The sequence below is a fragment of the Silurus aristotelis genome (assembly GCF_946808225.1).
Source record: "Silurus aristotelis genome assembly, chromosome: 22".
Lineage (NCBI taxonomy): Eukaryota > Metazoa > Chordata > Actinopteri > Siluriformes > Siluridae > Silurus > Silurus aristotelis.
The window spans coordinates 10,228,996-10,252,045 of record NC_139595.1 but is presented as its reverse complement, the minus strand read 5'-3'; the positions used below and the strand labels follow the sequence as shown (position 1 = coordinate 10,252,045).

Sequence of the window (23,050 nt, the reverse complement as noted above, 5' to 3'; positions counted from 1 at the left end):
GTCTGCTAAGAGATGATCTTATAGTCAGTGCGTACACAGTGACAACAAACAGCACACAAACTACTTTTCTCAATTTAAACTGGCCTTAATGACTGATTACAAGATTGATGAAGAAAAAAAAAAAACAATAAAAAAGGTTAAATCATTACAGTCCAATTATTTCTTTTTAGGGTACCTTCATTTATGTCATCCCTTTTTCATTTGTGACTTATTTCAGAGAATTGTTGTGGTTTATTAGAGATTTATCTTAGAGAGAAATGGAGTGATATAAATAACAATGCTACTGACCACATTTTGTATTTGAGGCCAATTATAAAATTAGTTAATGTGTCTTAGGTTTAGAAGCTACCAGTTATAATTCTTTAAACACTAGCACTATATGAATAAGGATATAGATCATTGGGACACTATTTAGTTTTTTACACTTAACAAAATATTATAAAAAAAATCTTTATGTTTGGCTCACATATCTTACCCTGAAGCTCAGGTATAGCAGTTATGTATAGTTGGCTGACTGTTTCCAGAGCAGCCAGACCTGCTGGCAATGTCTCTGTTACACACTGCTCTCCTTTATGTCTGTTTGAATCCAAGACTGCAGCATGGAATGTGGGTGAGAGATGTCCATAGAGGGGACCTTGAGCTGGAGCTGGAGTGGTGATGAGGTCCTGAGGGTTTGGCGAAGACCTCCACCTATGTTGGAAAGCTCTAAAAAACATCTCAACGTGTTTTTCTCTTTCCAGACCATAGGGTAAAGGCTGAGCCATTATAGTGGACATGTCCTGAAAGACTGTATGTGTGCGTGTGTTTGCGCATGTGTGTGTGTGTGTGTGTGTGTGTGTGTGTGTGTGTGTGTGTGTGTGTGTGTGTGTGTGTGTGTGTGAGAGAGAGAGAGAGAAAGAGAGAGAGAGAGAGAGAGAGAGAGAGAGAGATATTATAGTATACTTTTTATAGTTAGGATATAATGGTTATAGTTTTTTATTATTAGGCTTTGATTATCATGTTCCAAATAATTAACACAAATGATTTAATGATTCAACCTGCATTTTAACAGCTACTGCAAATCAGTCAGAGAATTCAAGTAAAACTACCATGTGCATGAATTTTTATGTTAACTGAAGTTTTCATTCAAAGAAATGAGCCATTTTTGTATGTGGGAGATGCAATGGCTCCTTTTTATTTGTTTGATTAGTAACATTTTGACAACTCCCTTATTGGATAAGAAACTAAATGACATCAAGAAACTGATAACTAATTTTTATAAATGTTCTGCCACATCAGGACCAGAATTTGCTGATCAAAATCAAGTGCAGAAGACCACAGTTCCAACCTGGTGACGGTGTTTGACTTTTAGCCAGTTGCATGTAACACTTTTGCCACAACACTATGCCTAAACCTGCCTACCTTGTGTTTTTTGTGTCTTGCTATTCCGATTTTAGAATTTGACTAGTTTCTGAATTTTTTATTTGCTTATGTTGTACTATTTGCAGATTGTCTGACATTCTGGAAGCTCTTTCAAGTTTTTGCTTCATGTTTTAGAATTATATACCAATGTCATTTCAATAAAATGCTAACCTCCACTTCATCTGTCCCTGAAAAATATTGTATATAAAAATCTATACTATTGATTTTACCATGTAATATATTGTGAAATGAAGGTTACTTCAATAATTTGATTACAGTTCCAACAATTAAAAGGCATTTCCACCCAATAATAAAAGGTGTACAAAAACAATTGAAATAAATCTGGTTATTGGCCATAATCTTTGAAATGGCATCTTATTAAAAAAAAAGTGAAATGGAGTTTTAAAAAAAATAATCTTAAGTCTTAAGAGTTATAAAAATAAATGTATTTAGTCTAAGTGTATGTAAACCTTTAGACTTTTCTGTTAGCAATCCACAAATCCTTTCTGAATGACAGATGATGCTACATTAGAGTTTTTCTTTCCTTTCTTTTTTCCTTTCTACTTTCTTTGTCTTTAAACTGTAAAGCTTCAACATCTGAACCATAAATATTCAACTTCTAATTTTGCATCCACATAATAACAAATGAGGACATATAATACACTAAACCACTAAATGTCACCCAAATCACTTAATTTAATTGTCCATAAAAAAACCTCTGAATTCAAACAGTGAATCTTTTCTACAGAATGACAAAAGCAGTCATAAGTGCTTCTGCAAATGCTGATTCTTTCCCGTGGTTTTTGTTGATGAATGCAAATGTAAATTTCAGGAAATATTTTATTACCTTTTTTCTGTTGATCTTAGAGTTTCTTGGAAATCCTTATATATTGCAGGTTTTGTGTGTGGGAATGGGAGACTACACTTTAGTGACTCTACTACTTCTACTTCTACCTCTTATACCACCCTCCTGACCCCCTCCCAAATTCCAGGATGTGGTCTTTGTGATACACCACTGAGCCATGTAATTCAGATCCTCCTCAAGACACACACAAGAATTCCTGATTTGACCAATATCACTAAGGAATAACCTTTTGAATTTTCTTTTTAGTATTCCATTATTACAAGTAAAATTCCAAAACTAAACATAATTTTATTCATTTATTTTTAAATGTGCACATAACACATGTATCAGTTTGTCTATTACTAACAGAATGACAGCTATACAGTAGATGAAGCAGATTATTAGTAGGAAAAACTACTTTAAATTAACATTGATCCTAAAAAGTAACTCTTAACCCCAAATTCTAGCAATACTAAAGAAAAGCTTTGTAGCCTAAACAGGGGTTTTGTGGTCTGGTCATGACAGCAAGACAGTAAAAAAAAAAAAAAAAAGCAAAAAATCATGAACAAGGATTTATAAAAAAATATTTTAGTATCTATTATTGACTTTAAGAAGCTGAAGTGAGTACTGCTGATGGAGTTTAGCTTAAAATGAACATGTAACTGTAACTGTAAGTGTGTCAATGCTGGCTTGTGATGTTTGTGATAAGTATCTCAGGAAGATATTTTTTGGGGTCTCCAGCAAATGGAAGTGTTGGAGCTTGGTTGAAATGTCCCATGATGAAGATTCCTATGGTGCCCAGTGTAAACAACAAGGCAATGGTGATGAAGCAGAGTCTGTCAATCACTCTGGCAACCAGGAACCACTCCTCATTCTCCTGCAGAGAAAACAAATAAGATAAATTAAACAATCTATGGTCCAAATGCAAATGTCCCTATCGACAGGACAAACATTTACACTGTCCGTACCAGTGCTCTCTAGAGAATGCTTCTCTCTAGTAAATCACATTTAGCAAAAATAAATTTCAATGCAGGTATATACTGTGTTTTTCCTCTTCAAGTAGTTTTTATTATTTCAACTAAGATTAATTGTTAATTAAGCAGTAAGAATGCTATGAATATGATGTAGTTGAATCTATGGAGTTCATAGTGCAATCATTATTGTGTTTTCATTAACTGCATTAAATGCATTAAACACAAGACACACGATTAATATAATAAATAAAATCTTTATGTTTTTGATGAATTGTGTATATACATAAATGCTATAGTAATGTTTTTTAAAATACTATTATACAAAAATAATAAAACATTATAAAATCATTATTTGTAAACATATAATTTTACTAAAATAATATCAATGTTCTGACTTTTTGGAAATCTTTGTGCTGTTTGGTTCTCTCAGTGATATGTTTGCAGGATGCTACACACTGCTGCAAATCTGGTGATGCCATGGCCAGACTCCAAGTCAAATCCTGGATTGTGTCTCCTTCCAGAGTGTTCCCTAGGGGATTATCAGTTAGAAAAATTATTAAATTAAAGCATATAATAACACACGTAATGTTTAAATGAAAGCATCTATCTATCTATCTATCTATCTATCTATCTATCTATCTATCTATCTATCTATCTATCTATCTATCTATCTATCTATCTATCTATCTATCTATCTATCTATCTATCTATCTATCTATCTATCTATGTGTAATAGGGGTGTAACCGTACACCAAATTGCTTGTAATTTTTTTATTAATGTGATTTATTATTATAAACATTTGTGATAATCAACATTTGAACAGTTTATATTTTTAAACCAATAAACTTATCAAACACGTTAGCTAGCAGCTAAAGTCCCATACGCATGTGGAAAGGCATCCAGACCATCACAGACTACTAACTAACAATAATCTCCACCAACCAGCAGTGCCTTCATACTGGATGAACTCAATCACTTTTTTGCTCGTTTTGATCAAGGCATAGGACATTTTTCCATAATCGCTGACTCTTTTACTGCTCACAGTCACAGCTCACAGATGATCACAAATGCTGAGCTTATAAAACTAGGAGCTACTAACCATATAGACTGTATAAGACTGCAGAAAGAACATCACTTATAATCTTATACTCCAGTAATCATGTTAGTTCTCACTCTCCAGTGTTCTGTATTGTTGAAAGATTTATGATCAAACTCTTGATGTCACCCAAATGAGGATGGGTTCCCCTTTTGAGTCTGGTTCCTCTCAAGGTTTCTTCCTCATAACATCTAAGGGAGTTTTTCCTTGGCACAGTCGCCACGGCTTGCTCATCAGGGACAAATTCACACCATTCACCTTAACTGTTGATTTGTGTAAAGCTGCTTTGAGACAATGTCTGTTGTGAAAAGCGCTATACAAATAAACTTGTCTTGACTTGACAGTCCACTGTCACTCTCAACAACGGAGGTCTATTCAGCATTTAGCAGAGCGGATGCAGCTGGTCTGGGCGACATACCGGGACATGTTCTCAAAACATGCGCTGGACAACTGGCACAGGTCTTCACTGACATTTTTAACCTGTCACTGGCCTAAGCCACCTGAAGACTACAACCATCATACCAGTGCCTAGGCATTCAGCTGCAGAATGCCTAAATTATTTTTGTCCAATTGCACTCACCCCTTTTGTTATAAAGAGCTTTGAGAAATTGGTTCTGAATCACCATACTGTGGGCCTACCACCTTCACTAGACCCACAACAGTTTGCCTGAACAGGTCGACAGAAGATGTAGTTTCCACAGCTCTTTATTTAGCCCTCACCCACCTGGATGAAAACAATACCTACATCAGAATGCTGTTCACTGACTTTAGTTTTGCGTTCAATACAGTCATCCCCCCTGTACTAAGCATAATGACCTGGGTATCTGCACCTCCACATGCAGATGGATTCTAAACTTTCTTACCAACAGACCTCAGTCAAACAAACAGACATCCTTTTTACCCAAGACTGTGCTCCTCTGCATAACTCCAACATCTTCATCAAGTGTGCAGATGACACCACTGTGGTTGGCCAGATCAGCAACGATGACGAATCAGCCTACAGGGAAGAGATGACAGCATAGTGTGCCACCAACAACCTGACCCTCAATGCCATGAAGACTGAAGGGTTCATTATGGACTTTCAGAAATCTAACAGTAGGAGACACTCCCCAATCTACATCAATGGATCTGAGGTAGAGGGGGTCTTCAGCTTTGAGTTCTTAGGAGTTCACATCTCTAGGATCTGTTCTGGCACCAGAACACTTCAGCTCTGATTAGGAAGGCACAACATTGCCTGCACTTCTTGATGATTCTTAAGAAAGCTCATATGTCTTCAGGGATTCTAAAAAGTTTTTACCACTGCATCATTAAGAGCATCCTGACCAAATCATTTACTGTATGATACTGAGGCTCCATTGTGTGTAAACATAAAGTACTGCAAAAAGGTGGCCAAAACACAACTACCTACATTTGAGCGCCTTCACCACAGCAAATGTCTGTGCAGAGCTCACAACGTCATCAAGGACTCCTCACATCTCAGTCATAAACTGTTAAACTTCACCAGGAACATACTCACCAGGACCAGCGGATTCAGGGCCAACATTTTTCCATCCAGCATCACACTACTAAACTCTACACTACACCGTTAGAACACTGTATAACACTGTATAAACACTGTGTACAATTCTGTACAGTTGCACATACAATGCACATATTGCATATTGTAAATTTATTTACCACTCTTTCTTTAGACATATTGTATCTTACACACATCAGCACTAATATTTTAGTTATATGTATGTGTATCTATAAATAGCTTACATACTGTATATCCTGTATTCTGCATCTATATAAAAATTACATACCAGTGACGGGTGGTCAGGGCTTGCAATGCCTTCTCTGCTGGCTAAACACTATCAGAAGCACTGACCTACATTTACAACCTAAATTCTATTCTAGTTTGTGTCATAAAATTTTTATTGATTTATTCCCAACAGTTTATTCTCTTCATTTTGTACTGCTTCTAGTACATGTATGTGGATGTTAGATTTTTTGTCCAATCAGATTTCAGCCTCTATGTGCTGCCATGTAAATCTAATCTGCCCAGGGCCTTCAATGTCAATACCGCCGGCCCTTTTACTATAGTCTCCTTAAGAAATAGCTCTTTTTCTTTAACCAATCAGATTTCATATTCGCTCTCTTTCACTCTTTCATACACGCTCACCTCTAAATTGGAGGTCCTGTGTCAATGGATCTCTAACTTCCTGACAGACAGGCCACAAGCCGTACGGGTGGGCAAACACACCTCATCCACCCTCACCCTCAGCACTGGAGCTCCCCAGGGTTGTGTTCTTAGCCCCCTGCTCTACTCACTGTACACATATGACTGTGTGGCCACTTCCAACTCCACCACCATCATCACCGACACTGTTGTGGTGGGCCTGATCTCCAACAACGACAAGACGGCCTACCTACAGGAGGTTAAAAAACTGGAGCGATGGTGCCAGGAGAACAATATTCTCCTAAACGTCAGCAAGACTAAGGAGTTGATAGTAGACTTTAGCACGAAGCAGAAGCGGTCATACCAACCGCTAAACATCAACGGGACCCCAGTGAAGAGAGTGGACAGTTTCTGGTACTTCGATGTTCACATCACACAGGACCTGTCTTGGTCCTGTCATGTCAACACCCTAGTGAAGAAGGCCTGGCAGCATCTGTACCATCTGAGAAGCTTAAGGGACTTTAAACTTCCCTCTGAGGTGCTAAAGACTTTCTACACCTGCACCATTGAGAGCGTTCTGATGGGTAGCATCACTTCCTGGTTTGGGAACAGCACCCTGCAGGACAGGCGAGCCCTCCAGAGGGTGGTGCATTTAGCTGAACGTACCATCCACACCGAGCTCCCTGACCTGCAGGACATCTACAGCACGCGGTGCAGGACCAGGGCCATCCTTGTATATACACTTTTTTCACATATATCTTAATATTTTTATATAGTTTATACTTTTTATTTATCTACCTTCTTTTTTTCTTGGATTATTTTTCTCCTCATTCTATTCGCTCATGCCGGACTGTCGTAAAAAGCATTTCACTGCATGTCGTACTCTGTATGTATGTGTATGTGACAAATAAAATTTGATTTATATTTTTGAAATGTGTGCAAACATATTTAGTGTACTTGATTTTTCAGCTTTTTGCTATTTTTTCCATGCCATAGCCTTATAACCTTCTACTTGTTGTACGTTACAACGGTGTCTGCACAATTTTCACTGCCATAGCCTTTATATTTTTGTACTGTACATATCCATTTATCCATCCATCTATCCATCCATCCACCCACCCATCCATCCATCCATCCATCCATCCATCCATCCATCCATCCATCCATCCATCTATCTATCTACATGACAACAACCCTATTTATACAGTCCAGACAGCACAAGAGTGGCTTAGGGACAATATTTGTGAATGCCTACAGTGGCCCAGCCACAGCCCTGACTTGAACTCCATTATACATCTCTGGAGATACCTGACAGTGGCTGTTCACCAACAGTCCCCATTCAAGCTAATAAATCTTGAGAGGATTTGCAAGATGTGCAAAGATTGTTGTGTCATACTCAAAAAAGACTGAGGCTGTAATTGCTGCCAAAGATGCTTTTAGTATTGAGTAAAGGGTCTGTATACTTATGTACATGTGATATTTATTTTTATTTATTTACAGATATTTCTAAAATTTGTTATTATGGAGTACTGAGTGTAGATTAATAAGAAAATAAATCAATGTGAACGATTGTAGTATTGTAATATTGTTTCTATATGACTCACAGATCTTCTTCAGGGCACTCCTCATGAACCCATCTCTTTCTTTCAGCTTGCTGAACATCAGCTCAGAGCGTGCTGTCTTCAGCATGTACTCATCTGCTTTCACAATTAGTCCTAATGAGCTGGCTCTCCTCAAAGGGACAGAAGATTGGTTCATTATGCCATCTGCACTCAGTCCACTTTGCGGTGTCCAGCGTTGCATCCTCATCCTCAACACCCGAGGAAAAATGTTTAACAGTACCTGTGGATTGTCATAAACAGTATAAATTTTACAAAGCTTTATGCTCACAAACATATGAAGTATTCATGTTTGCAAACAGTTTTTTACCTGCCTGACTTTATTGGATAGTGGGTGTGTGTTCGGAGTTCTCAGAGATACATTCAAAACCACTACACAGTTCATCACTGTGACTGCATTCACAGACATCACAAACATCAAATACCTGATAAAACAAGGAGGAATTTAGCAAAAAACAAACAAACAAAAAAAAAATTTATTTCCTTAACAACAGATATACAGTGAGGAAAATAAGTATTTGAACACCCTGCTATTTTGCAAGTTCTTCCACTTAGAAATCATGGAGGGGTCTGAAATTGTCATCGTAGGTGCATATCCACTGTGAGAGACATAATCTAAAAAAAAAAATCCAGAAATCACAATGTATGATTTTTTAACTATTTATTTGTATGATACAGCTGCAAATAAGTATTTGAACACCTGAGAAAGTCAATGTTAATATTTGGTACAGTAGCCTTTGTTTGCAATTACAGAGGTCAAACGTTTCCTGTAGTTTTTCACCAGGTTTACAAACACTGCAGGAGGGATTTTGGCCCACTCGTCCACACAAATCTTCTGTAGATCAGTCAGGTTTCTGGCCTGTCACTGAGAAACACGGACTTTGAGCTCCCTCCAAAGATTCTTTATTGGGTTTAGGTCTGGAGACTGGCTAGGCCATGCCGGAACCTTGATATGCTTCTTACAGAGCCATTCCTTGGTTATCCTGGCTGTGTGCTTTGGGTCATTGTCATGTTGGAAGACCCAGCTTCGACCCATCTTCAATGCTCTAACTGAGGAAAGGAGGTTGTTCCCCAAAGTCTCGCAATACATGGCCCCTGTCATCCTTTCCTTAATACAGTGCAGTTGACCTGTCCCATGTGCAGAAAAACACCCCCAAAGCATAATGCTACCACCCCCATGCTTCACAGTAGGGATGGTGTTCTTGGGATGTTACTCATCATTCTTCTTCCTTTAAACATGTTTAGTGGAATTATGACCCAAAAGTTCTATTTTGGTCTCATCTGACCACATGACTTTCTCCCATGACTCCTCTGGATCATCCAAATGGTCATTGGCAAACTTAAGACGTGCCTGGACATGTGCTGGTTTAAGCATAGGAACCTTCCGTGCCATGCATGATTTCAAACCATGAGGTCTTAGTGTATTACCAACAGTAACCTTGGAAACGGTGGTCCCAGCTCTTTTCAGGTCATTGACCAGCTCCTTCCGTGTAGTTCTGGGCTGATTCCTCACCTTCCTTAGGATCATTGAGACCCCACGAGGTGAAATCTTGCATTGAGCCCCAGTCCGAGGGAGATTGACAGTCATGTTTAGCTTCTTCCATTTTCTAATGATTGCTTCAACAGTGGACATTTTTTCACTAAGCTGCTTGGCAATTTCCCCGTAGCCCTTTCCAGCCTTGTGGAGGTGTACAATTTTGTCTCTAGTGTCTTTGGACAGCTCTTTGGTCTTGGCCATGTTAGTAGTTGGATTCTTACTGATTGTATGGGGTGGACAGGTGTCTTTATGCAGCTAACGACCTCAAACAGGTGCATCTAATTTAGGATAATAAATGTAGTGACGTGGACATTTTAAAGGCAGACTAACAGGTCTTTGAGGGTCAGAATTCTAGCTGATAGACAGGTGTTCAAATACTAATCTGCAGCTGTATCATACAAATAAATAGTTTAAAAATCATATATTGTGATTTCTGGATTTTTTTTTTAGATTATGTCTCTCACAGTGGACATGCACCTACGATGACAATTTCAGACCCCTCCATGATTTCTAAGTGGGAGAACTTGCAAAATAGCAGGGTGTTCAAATACTTTTTTCCTCACTGTACGTTCCATGGAACTGGTTTAATATAATGAACTGAAATTTTCAGTGCTGTATCTTATAAAAAACACTTACTTCCCAATCAACGGAACAGCCTGGGATGTTTCTGGAATTTTCTTTGCAATAAGGAAGAGGAAGACAGTTTGCGCAAGTAGGATAATGATTGACATGGTACATTTCTGTCCTCCAGCTAATTAACACACACACACACACACACACACACACACACACACACACACACACACACACACACACACACACACACACACACACACACACACACAATACAATCATGATCAAATATTTCAAATTTCCTATTATTGTAATACATAGACAATTTATTTTTGAAGAGAAAAGAAAGCTTACACTAGTCAGACTGACTTTTGCTTTATAGCTGAGTCAGTTTTGCTTTATTATTTAGTTTAGCTTAGAACAAATAAATGAAATAAATCGGACATAAATTCTTGAATTCCTTTACTTTGATAAAACAATGATAGAAAAAAAAAACCTTTGGCTGGCAGGAAGTAGACCAAAAGTCCAAGAGAAGAGAAAAGCACACAGGGCAAAATTATGTTGATGACGTAGAAAAGTGGCTTCCTCTGGATGATGAGGAAAAAAATTATCTCCTGGTAGTTCAGCTCATCTCGGCTGTACTTCTCGTTCACCACCTTTTTAGCTGGCCGATGCTTAATTACCCATTCTCCATTCTCTAGCCAATCAGTGTGCATAAAATATTACTGAATCAAGTCAAAGATGCAGCTTTAAAAACAGTATATATATATTTTTGGATATTTGTTATGATACTGGATACAAATTTTTTATCTTGGGCAGGTAACTCTAAACTAATCTGCAATATGTTTGATTATATTCTGTCTCAATTTTAGGTCACACTGGTGATCTAAAAGTGCTTTAAAATCTGAAGCAAAGTGGCAGTAAAAATACTGTTGATTGTGTGACCTAATGTACTATAGAAGAACACCTGTAAATGTAGTATACCTGTGAAGGCTTCAGGGTCGATCTCAATCCATTCAACTATAGTGTTTCCTTCATTTGTCAGTTTCAGCTCAATCTCATTAGCACTATACGTCTGAGACCTACAACCCATTCAAAGCAAAGAGTCAAGGTAGCACTATTAATCACACTTATTCACTCAGTACATTCTGTGTTGCAATGTCTTTACTCTTAAAGTTACTGCTTTCATTTCATATTATAAAGTTCACAGTAGAGCCAGGCTTCATTAATCTATAACAATCCAGATTGAGAGTGACAGACAAAAAAGACTAAATGGACTATTGTCTATATATGTAACACTCTTTTTTAAAAGAAAATCTTACATTTGAATATAAATTAACATTTATAATAAGTATAGCTACTAGTTTATTTAATATTTCCACTAATTAATATTTGCTGGTTGTTTCAATAGATAATCTATAATTGTTATTTATTCTGAATAACAACACTCTCTAAAACGTCTGGGCTTAATTATTGTCAGCTGTCAATATCAAACCTTCCATTTAATGGTTGTAGCTCAGCTGCAGCATACTTACATATGAAACACATAAAATAAATCAGTAATGATTCAGTACAGGTTAAAGTAGTAAAGGAACCACCACTACTTCACACGTTTGTGTCACCTTGCTTGTGTTGCTTGATCTCAGTGAAACATTTGATGTCAGATTTAAAAAAATTTATTTTGTCATAATTGATTTTAGACAGATTCATTTTCATAAGTTATAGGAATAGTATGTATGTAAATGTCAATGATGACTTCTCTATGCCTACAGTTTGGTGTTCCAAAGAGCTATTCTAGGCCCACTGATTGTTTCCATACAATATATAAGCGACAGACAACATGTGAAATAAACATTACAACATGTAAAGGACATTGTAAATGACATTAGACATACAGTACAGTATGATGAGTCAGATAGACAGGGCTTTGAGTTACATCATGTACAGCAGTAAAAGACCTTTGTGTGGTGATCTAACACATTATGTACATTAAATTATTGGGATAGCCTTTTTTAAATCTTAATAATATTGTTGAGCAATATAATGAAGAATGTGATGTTACATTATATAGTAAAAAATTTATGCATTTCTTACCCTAATTATATTATATTTTATATATATTATCTTACTAATCATCTATAAAACACTGAATATGATGGCTAAATTAGCAGTATAAATACTCCTTAACTAGGTCTGTTAAGCCCAGCAGACACTAAGCTCAGAGCACAGTGACCTATATTATCTAGCAAATATACATATCTTATATATGCAATATAGCATATCTAACTCAAATGCTAGTTTTGTGTGGTTGTTATGTTTGGGAAATTTCTACAGGGGTTTCCTTTATTCTTACATGTTCACTTAGATCCCAATTGTAAAATTCTAAAGCAACTTTCAAAAGTTGGCTTTAAAGAAAGATTGTTCGCTAATTAATGTCTATGTGAAAATTATAGGCTGTTGTATATTAATTCACTCTACCTGAAAACCATGGTGCAGTTTTGCCAGTCAAAGGGGAAGTAGTTGACTTTGATTGCACAGGAGCTGCGGTAGATTGCAGGGGGAAGCCAATACACCATACCATATGGGTCTATCAAAGCATTTGTGTAGAGTGTGATCTCAAAATTCCCATCAACACTAAAATAAACACAAAATAGAAAAAGGGTTTATGCTTCATTATTATTATTATTATTATTATTGTTGTCGTTGTTGTTGTGTGACTCACTTGTTTTCCAATATAATATCTGGTAGCCAGATGGTTTTGGAGGGAATCCGTGTGCCTGTAATATTTTCATATGCTTCAAACCCTGGCCTGTCAGCCCACCTGAGTCTATAGTCATACCACTGCTACAGGGAGGAACAGATTGAGAGATGAAGAAAAGGTGGCTTAAAATAAAGACACAGAACAAGGGAAGAAATAAGAGGCACCTTATTAGGGAAAAAAAGTTTATACAGTACTGTGCAAAAGTATAAGGCAGGTGCGGAAAAAATGCTGTTGAGTAAGAATGCATTCAAAAATATAATTGTTATATGATTTCTCTTATATGTAGATTAGTGCTCTGTTCTGGCCAAACTATCACTTCCAGGACTTATTCTCTATGCTCAAAGATGATATTGATATTGGCTTTATGTTTGTTTAGGCCTCTCTGATGGTATTGCATGATGGTATCTGCCTGGATTTCGTAGCATTGAGTGCAGGTCTCTACCTCACTGTCTGTCTCTTGCAAAAATACAAATATATATATATATATATATATATATATATATATATATATATATATATATATATATATATATATATATATATATATATATATATTCTTTTTTTATAAATATTTTGCCCATTGTTAGCGTCTCGTTTTCATTAAAATGACATGTTGGACATAGTATGTCGTAATCTGATGTAAAACTTCTGGACCTAACAAACTGCTACCTCCCCCTACTCACATGTAACAGTCAAACTCCCCCAAACCAGTAGCCTATTTTAGGCAGAAATAAGTGTAACTTTAACCACTTAATGTGTTTCAGTGTATCTGTAACAATGCTATACAGTGCATCCGGAAAGTATTCACAGCGCTTCACTTTTTCCACATTTCCACATGGCCTTATACCAAAATGAATTCAATTTATTATTTTTCTTAACATTCTGCAAACAACACCCTATAATGGCAATGTGAAAGAAGTTTTTTTAAAATCTTTGCAAATTTATTAAAAGACAAAATCACATGCAAGTAAGTATTCACAGCATTTGTTCAATACTTTGTTAAAGCACCTTTGGCACCAATTACAGCTTCAAGTCTTTTTGAGTATGATGCTACAAGCTTGGCTGACCTGTTTTTGGGCAGTTTCTCCCATTCTTCTTTGCAGAACCTCTCAAGGATGAATCATAGCCCCAGTCTGAGGTACAGAGCGCTCTGGAGCAGGTTTTTATCTAGGATATCTCTGTACATTGCTGCATTCATCTTTCTCTTGATTCTCACTAGTCTCCCAGTTTCTGCTGCTGAAAAACATCCCCACAGTATGATGCAGCCACCACCATGCTTCACTGTAGGGACGGTATTGGCCAGGTAATGAGCGGTGCCTGGTTTTCTCCAGACATGACGCTTGGCATTCAGGCCAAACAGTTAAATCTTTGTTTCGTTAGTCCAGAGAATTTAGTTTTTCATGGTTTAAGAGTCCTTCATGTGCCTTTTGGCAAACTCCAAGCAGGCTGTCAAGTGCCTTTTATAGAGGACTAGATTCTGTTTGGCCAGTCTACCATACAGGGCTGATTGGTGGAGGGCTGCAGAGATGTTTATTCTTCTGGAAGGTTCTCCTCTCTTTACAGAGCTCTTTCAGAGTGACCACAGGTTTCTTGGTCACTTCCATGACTAGGGCCCTTCTCCCCCGATCGCTCAGTTTGGCCGGGTGGCCCACTCTAGGAAGAGTACTTATGGTTCCAAATTTTTTTAAATTTACAGATGATGGAGACAACTGTGCTTATTGGGACCTTCATTGCTTAATAACATTTTTCTGTATACTTCCCTAGATTTGTGCCTTGATACATTCCTGTGTCTGAGGTCTACAGACTACATGGCTTGCTTTGTGCTCTTATGTGCACTGTGAGCTGTGGGACCTTATATAGACAAGTGTGTGCCTTTCCAAATCATGTCTAATCAACTGAATTTACCAGAGATGGACAATCAAGTTGTAGAAACATCTGAAGGATGATCAGTGGAAACAGGATTCCCCTGATTTATTTTATTTTATGTTTTTTTTTGTAATAAACGTGTAAAGATTTTAAACAAACCTTTTCTACGTTTTCATTATGGAGTATTGTTTGTAGAGTTTTAAGGAAAATAATTAATTTATTTCATTTTGAAATAAGGCTGTAACATAGCAAAATGTGGAAAATGGGCTGTGAATAGTTTCTAGATGCACTGTATGTAATTTCAGTTTGTTTTTAGCACTTACCATTTCTACCCAAACGCATGTGGTCAGTGTCTCTTCTTTTTCATTCTATGAGAACAAATAAGAAAATATAAATGATAATAGGCTCATAAAACAAGTCACACATATGCACAGCCTTCAAAATTATTGGCACCCTTCATGAAAATTAGTACAATTAAATATATAAAATGAATTACATTATCTGGAGACAACAAAAGCAGAAGATCTATTTAAGTATCTAAAATATCTTGGTCCACTCTTTCATGCATAACATTTTACACTGCTTTACATTTAACATTGATTTATTTTATTTTTTTTTGTAGAGTTTTCCTTTGAATTTAGACCAAGGATTTTTTTGTAGAGCTCCAGAGAGTAAATGAAGAACAAAATGATCATAAGCAAGCATTGATCAACTAATTTTGTGTTGACTGGGAAATAGGTTCTATATGTTCCATATAATAATGTGTTCTATATGTTTATAACTCTCGGGGGCTCTACAAAAAAATCCTGGAGGCAATAATATTTTGGGTTGACCACAGCACAAGATGTCGTTCGGAAGTTTGGATGCTATTTTTGTAAGAAAGGTACCACAGGTACAAACTGCTTGTTCCTAAAAAGTGTAGTTTAGCAGTTGCTATTAAAACTTGACAAAAAGAAGACTCAACTGCGCAATTCTAAAACTATAATTTAGCTTTTTTCCCCACTTGCAATATGTTCCTGAAAATATGTTTGTGTATTATATTATAGTATTTGTGTTACATTACAAAAATAGCCTAATAAAAAAAAAAGTCTGCCGGTAGTGGGAGTGTTCAGGAAAGTACTGTTATGGTGAGCTAAAATGATCATTTACAAATGAACAAATAGAATTAAGCTTCTTAGCATTTCAAGCTATACAAAATCTAATGCTTAAAAAATAATAACTATAAATGACTATTAAATAAACTAATAATTATAGTGGCATATTTTACTAACAAACAAACACAATCAACTTGAGGTAACAATACAAGCATCCTCTATGTTGGCAATCCAAAATCTTAAAAACTCATTATTTTTCTAATATTAACAAATTTGACTTATTTTGACCTATTAATAAATGTAGTGATATGATCATAAATATGTCTGAATTTACTGTAATTTTTTTAAAACAATGCAGTAATTTATCTGTATTATAATAAAAAGATGTTTATAGTCTAGTTATAGTCAGTCACACAATTCTTAATTGATTTAAAGAAATAATATCTTAATATACATGCTACTGTATTCGGTTCTCTGCTGATTCCAGAGTAAGAAGTCACATCAAATAAATGTTTACTATTTCTGGAATATGCATTTACCTGCATATGTAACCTCAAATAACAGCTCCAACTTTTATGAAAACTTGCATTTGTCATTAGTTCTTTAATTGGTGTTTGTCCATGCTTTCCTTCTCTACTCCTTATCACACATACTCTTAATGTCATTTCTAAAACACAATTGGCATTTGACATAATTTATATCACCATTTTCATTGAAAAACATAACATTCCTGAAAAGTGTTCAATGTGTAAAATGTTAATTTTATACCATTATTTCTACTCATTTTTATGAAGGGTTTCATTAATTCTGGAGATCTCTCTCTCTCTCTCTCTCTCTCTCTCTCTCTCTCTCTCTCTCTCTCTCTCTCTCTCTCTCTCTCTCACACACACACACACACACACACACACACACACACACACACACACACACACACACACTATTGGTCTTCACCAGAGAGATTAGGTTGGTCAGGGTCATCTTGAGTTTGACCTCTGTGATGTCTCTATTGTTCTCCATTGGTCTGATGTTCTTGTTGTAACTTCTCATTAGATCTCCGTGCAGATCCCCCTCAAGGTTACACACTATACCTACATAAAACCAACACACACACACACACACACACACACACACACACACACACACACACACACACACACACACACACACACACACACACAATAATTGTTATTCCTTACACTACAATAGTGATGAGTATTATTATTATTATTAGGAGTAAGCTTTACAAAACCATGTCTAACAAATTAAAAAATAAAATCACTACATTTGCACACAAAATAGATGTATTGTATTTTTTTGATAATTAATGCTTCGAAATATACAGCATTTGTGTATATTTTACACAGTAGGTGGAAAGTAGCAGATAATATTTATTTTTGTCAAAGAGAACAGCTCTAATGAATTTAATAAACCATATATAAAAAAGAAAGAACATGTGTATATGTGAATGGCTTACCTGATGTGAATAGGCTCAAAAGTGTCCATGTCCATACACACAGAGCTGGGACAGAAAGCTTAGTCATGACTGTGCAGTGACAATGAGCATTTGCGTCTGTCTCTGTATACAGAATTTTTTTTTTGCAGGGTAATAGGTGTGGTTTTTGTCTTGGTGTTATTTTCAGAACAACTACTATTATTAATCCTCACCACTAATGATCCCTGCATAGTCAGCTGTCACACACACACACACACACACACACACACACACACACACACACACACACACACACACACACACACACACACACACACGCACACACACAAACACTCTCATTGCCACATTGGGGCAAAGCAATGACAAGTGGGAATGTACTGTATTTTGATAACACATTCTTTCCTGTCCCTGCCTCTCTTTACTGTAAAACATTGAGGTTGAATTACACTGAGCACCACAGCTATGGTTACAGATAACTTGATGAAAGTGGAGGTGTAGAAAGATGAATGTGAACAGCTGCCCTTTATTTGTAAACTTTTTTCCGTGTGTGTGTGTGTGTGTGTGTGTGTGTGTGTGTGTGTGTGTGTGTGTGTGTGTGTGTGTGTGTGTGTCTGTGCTGTGTCTGTGTCTGTGTCTGTGTGTGTGCCTGTCTGTCTGTTTTATGTCAGTCAGGAAATCACAATGCATAATAACATTCCTGTAATAAAAATCCCAGTGTTTTTTAAACCTGTAATGTACAACTTTGTTTACTAATATTTGATTTGAAGCATTTGACAAGAATCACTAGGAAAGGTGAATAATACCTTACTAAATTCTGCATAAAACAAAAATGTTAACCCATTATATCTTGTCAGAGATGGCAAGTAATGAAGCGTTACTGAACCTAAATAGATTTTTCTGGTGTCAGTACTTTACTATTTATTTTTCAGACAACTTTTTACTTTCAGTCATTAGATGTTTTACACAAATATCTGTATTTGTGTATAAATTATTTAAACAGGCTCTTTACTTTGGTTGTAATCTATTTTGTGACATGATCAATATTTTTTTCCTCTTTGCTTTTTCAGCCTATTAACCTATGTCTGTCACTGCTTTTCCATTATATCACTGGTATATCATTTCCTGGCACCACAGATTTTGGCTAGCCTATGAAGCTAATAATCAGCAAGGCAGAAGGCACCAAGAAGTATGGCTAACGTGCATGAGACAGAGGGAGTCAGCGATGTAAACATGACTGAGAACAGAGACATTCTTGATCACCTGATCATCATTATCTTTGCTCTGCTTGTGTTTAGAGCAAAGATAATGATGGTGGTTGTTCAGCCTGGATACAATAATTATGTAACAAAATATAAAATAATTTTGTATTAATATATAGATATGATGTGCGGTCCAGTTACCAGTGTGACACTAAAACAGGTAGTAAGTAATGGCGACTTTTTTCTTAAGTACATGTCAGAGCCCATACTTCTTTAGTTTAACTTGAGTGAAAATGTGTAGTGAGTACTTCAACTTTTACCAAAATCTTTTAAAACATGACTATTTGTTCTTCTATTTGAGTAAAGGATGTGTGTACTTTTGCCATCTCTATATCTGGTTAGATAATGTTTAATAATATTTATAGGCAGCAGAATTAAACAATTACACAATTTGCTCAAATTCATTTGAGGATTAAAATAAAGAAAAACCCTCAGAACTAGAACTAATTCACTTTCTTAGAATACAGTACTTCCCCTTGTGCCTATATAAATGTTACATTCAGTACATGTTTGTCTGTCCAGCTGTCTCTTAGTCTCCTGATTCCTGATAGCAGCAAATGGGCATTCTAAAGAGTATCTAAAAATAACAACCCTTGTGTGAGCCACCCAGACTAGTATTAAATACTGATATAGCAAAATTTGGCTTTCCTGCTACATTCTAATATTTGTGTTACCATTACAAAAATATTTTAATAAAAAAGTAAAACTGTCTGGCAGTGTGAGTTTTCATGAAAGTACTTTTATGGTCAGCTTATATCTTTGTGACTTAATGACTTAAAAGAAATATCATTTACATATAAACTACCATGAATAAAACTTCTTGACATTCTAAGCTATAAAATAAGCATAACTTTTATGAAAACTGTATTTGCCATTTGTTCTTAGTACCTTTGATTGGTGTTTTTCTGTGCTTGCCTTCTCTACTCTTTATTACACATAATCTCAATGTCATTCATGAGACATTTGATATAATAAACAGCATTGCCATTTTCAACAAACAATTTACAATTTTGTTCAACACTACTTTGTACCTAGCTAATAAATATTGACATTTATTTTTAAATCATAAAACCACACTTCACAGATCTTTCAGACTCTCGACAAAGTTACATTCATATGTAGTTTAAATCACCATTACATGACCATCATAAATGTGACCATCAAAAATGTAACTAAAATTAATAGTTTTCTACAAACCTTGGTTTCAAAATTATAGATACCTTTTGAGAATAAGAAACAGAGTCTATAACGTTTACTATAAACAGACACCTAAAATGCATTTTAAGCTCCTTTACAGTATATATTCAGTATAGACTAATGCATGCAGACTTCCCTCTTTAATTCATACTATAGTTTTAAAGGTGAAGCTGGTGACATATGGAAGCATATATGCAGCAAAATCTATTTAAAAGTTGCAAAATTAACATTAAAATGTATTACCCAAATTGATCTGATATGTATAATATGTCTAAGCAGAAATTATAAACAGATCAGTTGAATGTTATTTGTCCTTAATGCATTTTAATTCAAGGTTTGGACAATTAGGATTGCATTTTCATCATAACCTCGTGGGATATTTGTAGTAAAATTCATTGTGTATTGTGAATGTATTTTTGAAAATGCATTGTATAATGTATGTATAGCAAAAAGGTAGCAAAATAGTGAATTAAATTTCTTTTTTATTGCACTGACGTTTAATACATTTTAAAAATGCATTTATATTTAACACCCCACGACAAATGTAGTTAAGTCAATGTGAATTTGAAAATGCCATCGGAGCTAACCACACCTACACTCCGTCACGGAGAAGTCCTATACACAGCTTCTATTCCACAAACGCTGCCCAAGTACTGCCCATGTGACATGTACCATAGTCCACTTATTGTCACAGGGCTTCAGAGGAAGAGGTGGACCCCTCTCCTATTCCCTCCATGTCTTGTCATTTGTAGTCTTTATGAAATTGTTTAAATTTGCCCCATCCCCTAGTTTTTTTTTAAAGCCCTCATGTTTCTTTGCATGACAGATTACTTTGCCCACCTCATATAGATGCAGCAGGCTTACAGGATTGGTGAAATGGCAGGATCACAATGCTAGCAATTGTCTCTATGCAATTTTTCCAAATGTTCATGAGCCTAGCTCCCTTTGAGGGTACTGAGTAGAGAGTGAATGAGAGTGAATGAGTGAGGTTCATGTTGCCCCAGCTGTCGGCCAAGCATGCCAATGGGCTAAAGGCCTGGTCACACAGGAAAACCTATGGACACATGGAGTGCAAAACTGTTTGCCACAGTTGTAGTCCTAAGCCACTGTAAAAAAAAAAAAAAAAAAAGATTATTTTGATTACGGACCAAATACATTTTTTGGTTCTTGAGTACAGTTACAAAAGCCACTAGGATGGCAGTGCTGACAGTGCTGCCTACCATCCAAAATCATTCTAGTTGGTGACAAGGTGGTCTCTTAGCCAAGGTCAGACCAGAGTCCCACAGAGCACCCTCCCTTAATGATACTAAATTGCATCCTGAAGGATTCAAACTACAGTGCCACATTTATTTTAAAAGTATGATTAACCTCTCAAACTTAACTAATGATAGAGGGTGATGGGTAGGCTAACCATGCACAAACCACTCACCATTCTGGGCAATGCCTGCTTCAAAATCTAGGGTTACATGATCATCTTGTTGAGTTTTAGAAGACACTTTGAGTAAGGATATTGTCATATATTCTCTCACCTGCGATGTACACGTCACACTGTGCATCTTAGTGTGCATCATTATTGCCAAGGTTGCTTATTAATGCCAGCAGAGATTTTGATCTGGTTTATGTCTTGTCTCCATGCTTGTCTTTCCAATGGTGGTCTTCCTAGCGTTTTGTTGTGACTTGTACCTGTTTTCATTTTGCCTTTGGTTTAGTCTTTGCATTTAAGCCCTGGTGTTTATTTGCTTGGGGCAGATTAATCCTCAGTGCGAATTAAAACTACATACCAAACCTTGCATTCTCGTACCATGTCTCTGTTTTTTAATCCTGCATTGTTTTTTGCCTATGTTATTTGCTTATCATAGGAGTTTCAGTTCTAGTTGATGGATATACCTTCACATTTCAGAATAGTTCGCTTTTTTATTTCTTAATATTGAAGCTTATCTGCTTTTGCATGCATGTTTAACTCAATCTATTTACATTTAACCATCTGAAAGTAATCAATAGTCAAATAATCCAGCCAAAAATCACACTTACTAGAAACAACCCACCTGTTTCTTCCAATGTACCAGTGGAAAAAATTCTTAATAGTAATTTTATTTTATAGAACTTAGGTCATTAAAGTGGAGTGAATGAATATATTCTTTGTTTAAATTTTGTTAGATTAATATCCCAAAGTAGTGTAAGGAGGTATGCTTATGTTTAATCTCCCCAGTCAGGATTGAAAGTAATTCTAAATGATCAAGGCACTACATTTACATTTTACATTACATTTACATTTGCGGCATTTAGCAGACGCCCTTATCCAGAGCGACGTACAAAAGTGCTTTGACTCTCTAGCAATAAATAAATCTATACTGGTACGCCAGATTACAAACTCAATATAAATATAACTCTTGAGTACTACAAAAAAATTTGAAATACACTCTATGTGAGCTATACATACAGTTAAGAATTAATAACTTGGCACCAGTGTTTACTGTTCACAGCTGAACTAGTCAAATGATCAGACATTAGGGTTACAAAATATTCGTAAGTTCTTGTTCTTAAATACTGTACAGCCTGTAAGGTGTCATTTAAGAAACTGGGTAGAATGGACCTTCATATAGTAAAAATGTAATGCATTCAGGACATGAGAGCAAAACTCAACACATTATTGCAGCTAACAGTAAAGACTTGAGTCAATCTCAGCTGGGGCTTAAATTTTCAAATTGTGTGCTTTTGTGCCTTTTTGACCCAGGGATGAAGAGGACAGGCCAGCAAATCTATCCAGTGGAGGAGGGCATGGGTATCAAATGGGTGTTCCTCATGTTCAGATGCATCTTGGGTTTGCTGCCTAATACTCTGGTTTAGCCAGACACTGAACTAATGGCTCGACCTCATAAAAAACAATATTATAACACAACAATAGAGCACTAGGTTTTACTGTACCCACAGTTCACACAGGATTTCACATAATTTCACCAGTTCTCCTACTCCTCTTAATTGATCCATATAAAAAACAAACGTCACACTGCTGTGTGTGTCTAAACAGCTAAACAGTGTTCAGAAAGTGCATTGAGTCTATTGCTTTACTCAACTGGTGTGTGATACAATAAAAACCATTTAAAAACAGATTGGAGTGTTTTAATAAAGGATAACAAGGGGGTAGTGATGGTTAAGCTGGTTTTGGATTTATTCAGATAAATTAAAGTTGCATTCTGTTCCTACATGTTTTTTT

The 23,050-nt window shown here is 36.1% G+C and overlaps 1 protein-coding gene across 2 annotated transcripts; it reads right to left on the bottom strand.

The window, feature by feature from the left end:
* Positions 1–2,549: 2,549 nt before the first annotated feature.
* chrng (cholinergic receptor, nicotinic, gamma) lies at positions 2,550–17,663 on the bottom strand. 2 transcript variants are annotated; one of them, XM_083525812.1, is made up of 12 exons: positions 17,402–17,663; positions 16,879–17,015; positions 15,157–15,201; positions 12,929–13,050; positions 12,685–12,840; positions 11,191–11,288; positions 10,703–10,903; positions 10,270–10,384; positions 8,407–8,521; positions 8,082–8,319; positions 3,615–3,748; positions 2,550–3,122 (listed from the first exon to the last, which is right to left on the bottom strand). In XM_083525812.1, exons 1-12 carry the CDS (start codon positions 17,466–17,468, stop codon positions 2,925–2,927), a joined length of 1,626 nt encoding a protein of 541 aa, XP_083381938.1. In that variant the 5' UTR covers positions 17,469–17,663; the 3' UTR covers positions 2,550–2,924. The 2 variants fall into 2 exon arrangements, with proteins under 2 accessions (XP_083381938.1, XP_083381939.1); XM_083525813.1 differs by having other exon boundaries at positions 2,957–3,122; positions 3,676–3,748; positions 17,402–17,499.
* Between the last annotated feature and the right edge of the window lie 5,387 nt (positions 17,664–23,050).